This window comes from Branchiostoma belcheri, unplaced genomic scaffold (genome assembly GCF_001625305.1).
Source record: "Branchiostoma belcheri isolate BF01 breed outbred unplaced genomic scaffold, Haploidv18h27 scaffold51, whole genome shotgun sequence".
NCBI classification, from domain to species: Eukaryota; Metazoa; Chordata; class Leptocardii; order Amphioxiformes; family Branchiostomatidae; genus Branchiostoma; species Branchiostoma belcheri.
The window spans coordinates 1,341,317-1,344,509 of record NW_017804143.1 but is presented as its reverse complement, the minus strand read 5'-3'; the positions used below and the strand labels follow the sequence as shown (position 1 = coordinate 1,344,509).

Genomic DNA, 3,193 nt, shown 5'->3' with positions numbered 1-3,193 from the left:
TGGGACAGACGTTAATCATGTTTTGAAAGTGTATAAAAACGTTGTAGAGTTAAAGGGATCTTGGAAAATTTTTTTACCTAGGCCCTCCCCAAATTAAAATATTTTTTCCTAGGCCCTCCCCCCGGCTCAAATTTTTTTTCCTAGGCCCTCCCCCCTCAGACGACCGGCCCTCCCCCCCCGGTAAATATCGTACAGTCCCTTATAAATTGGGTTAAATGTGGTCAGGAATTATTGTGACATTGATGAAAAATTACACCAACATTTGTGCAACATTGTAACTAATTCCTGAACTTAAATTTTCTGACTGTTCCTTTTTTGCTTTTGCAGATTTCCCCAACGAGAGGTGTCCGGTAGTTCTGACACCTTTCCTCTACCCAGACAAGCAGGGCATCACCATAGAACGACTGGTTAGTCAAGCAGAGGCAAGCACTGTGCCAAGAGACATGGTACGTTCTGCTCAATGTGTTCTTTTCTTCAAGGAGATGATATGTAGATATGTAATTTTTTGTTTGTTTGGTAATGCATCTATAGCAGCGACACCTGTGCTGCAGTGCAATGTGAACCAGTCAGAATTGCCCGAAACATCGGCTAAATAAAAGACTTGGTTGTGTAAAAAGAGTCTCTTTACTTAGTGACATACCAACCTGATGAAACTATTCATGGAAGAAGATGATCAGTCTCAGTGTTTGATGCATATGTTTTTCTAGTGATAGACCTTTTTTTTAACTCTTTGCAATGTTTTTCTGTACAGATGGAGGGTTCTTTAGCTGAAATGATGCAAGAGGTTGGATATGGCTGCTGTGCCAGGTAAGATTTAATGTGTTTAACCATTTCAGCAGGTGGAATTCCAGGTACTTTGATATTTTTCCCTCTTACTTAGTGTGATTCTACAATTCTACACAGAATTTTCTTACTATACCAGTGTTGCAGCAAGCCTGAAATTTATTTCCGTCATCTCAATTTGTTTTGGTGTAACATCATATCGAGCAGCAAAGATGCAAGGTGTTACTCCAGAAGCATGAAAATCCTATAGCTTGGGGATTTTGAAATCCTGACCATCTGAAAAGCTATTTCCTGCATTTTAAGGGGCAACTTTTGCTGGTAGACTAAGCGTAATATTTTGTGTCGGAACAAAAGTTTTACCTTTATGAATCTGAACTGTTTATCCCCCCCCCTGCAGTGTTGAGGAGTGCAGGAACACCCTGCTACAGTTCGGAGTGCGTGAAGTAACCCCTGCTGTGGTGGCCCGGGTACTGGGAATGATGGCTCGCACTCACGTCGGCCTCTCAGATAGCATTCCACTACAGTCCCTGACCAGCCCTGGAGGGAGCATATGGAGTGAGGGAAAGGACAAGTCGGAGGGTGGCCAGTCCCAGTCCTGGTCTGTGGATGTCTTCGTAGACGTGCTACAAGATCTGGTGAGTGCCTTCAGTTCAGTTTTCAGTTTATTTATTTCATCAGCAGTAACACTAAGGTACATACAACCTTTTTCTTCGGGCAATGTGAGGTATACAAAGCACGAACAACACTCACACAGCCACAACTTCTGTTTACGTTTCTGTGTTTGTCAGACACCTTACTCAGAGCTTCTGGCTGGAGTTACGCTTCCCTCGCTGCTATATGTAGCCCATGTAGGTAGCAATGTAGGAAACGTAAGCAAGTTTTGGTCGTGTAAAAAGAAAATTCCTATATCCTATGTTCTTACGGATTGTTTCTGTTGTTTTCAGGCCCCCCACCTGAACTGGCGCGAGGTGATATTTGAGCTGGACCACCCAGGTCTGATCCTGAAGGACGCCCAGGGTCTGCGTCTGCTGACCTCTGCGCTAACCCGGGCCCTGGCCAATCAGGACGTGTTTCCCATAGACCTGCTGTATCGCCAGTGGAAGAACACAGAGGGACAGGTAAGGCCTGTCAGGGCTCAAAATTTGCTCGTATAGCCGGTGAAAGTTATAACCGTCCTTTAGCATAACACACCAGCTTCGCAGGCACGTCAGCAGCTGGCTATATTACACCAAACGACTTGTAACACCTAGCCTTTGAACATTTAATCCTAAACATTGTTTAAAGCTACTGTTCTTGGTGGCAGTAAGTTCCACTCTACGATAGTTCTAGGAAAGAATGAGTGTCTGAACACCTCAATCGTTGGTTGATAACTTGGTTGGTACTTGAAGGCAGGACTATTTCTCGATTATATGATGTGAAAGGGCACAAAGTTAAAAAGCTTAAGAAATGTAAAATTAGTGGTGGGATGTAGGAGTCAGTTTCTTGCTTGAATTGACCACTGTTATTACTTGTTTTCAGTCATTGTTTTTGTACCAAAGTGTTTGTTTTTTCTCTCCCCTATAGCTGTCGTGGTTCCAAGTGGCCCTGGCTAGTCCTGATGTATTCTGCTTCGCTGACTACCCCTGTCACCAAGTCGTCATCGACATTCTCAAGTCACCGCCTGACGACGAAAACAGAGAAATAGCCACATGGTAAAATGTCCCTAAGGACATTCTTTTAGCCACAGAAAAAAAACAGAATCCGATGATTTGAGATATGATGACATGGGTGCTTCAAATTAAAGATTATAGCACTTGTACAATGAAGTTAAGAAATAGATGTTGTTCTCCATGTATCTGTACCTGTATAGCAGGTATAACCACCATTCGCCACCCTTTGGTGTAACACACCAGCTTTGCAGGGACGTGGCACGGTAGCAGCTAGACACAGAACAACCTATTACACCCAAACTTTGCAATCTATCTTCAGGAGTTGTTTAATGCCTTTAGGCATGCTATACACACTCAAAATAGTTTTCTTTTGTTGATATGGTGGAAATAATCGTTCACAGAAGCAGTCTCAGCTGTTGTGTAATATTAACTTAAATTTTTCTGTGTCTGTCTGCAGGAAGTCACTAGACTTGATAGAAACCCTGCTGCGTCTGTCTGAGCTCGGTCACTACGACCAGGTCAAAGGTCTCTTCAACTTTCCCATCAAGCACTGCCCAGACATGCTGGTCCTGGGACTACTGCAGGTCAATGTAAGTTACTGTTTTTTAATTTTTTCCCCTTTTTTTGGTTATCAAAAGAATTGGACAGAAATTAGAACAGAAATCAGTGATTCAAATCCCTGGCTTAGATGATATGTATACTCCTTCTTGTGATGATATTTTTAATGAAAAAATATTTTACAGAAATATTTTAGGCATTTC

The 3,193-nt window shown here is 42.6% G+C and overlaps 1 protein-coding gene across 1 annotated transcript in view; it reads left to right on the top strand.

Annotated features, from left to right (window-relative positions):
- The window catches only part of LOC109480446 (CCR4-NOT transcription complex subunit 1-like), a 35,492-nt gene that overhangs the window by 8,073 nt on the left and 24,226 nt on the right, over positions 1–3,193 (top strand). The window contains exons 8-13 of the mRNA XM_019782636.1: positions 328–446; positions 752–807; positions 1,181–1,418; positions 1,728–1,901; positions 2,347–2,474; positions 2,890–3,022. Coding sequence (XP_019638195.1) covers positions 328–446; positions 752–807; positions 1,181–1,418; positions 1,728–1,901; positions 2,347–2,474; positions 2,890–3,022 — 848 coding nt within the window. The remainder of the gene's footprint in view (positions 1–327; positions 447–751; positions 808–1,180; positions 1,419–1,727; positions 1,902–2,346; positions 2,475–2,889; positions 3,023–3,193) is intronic.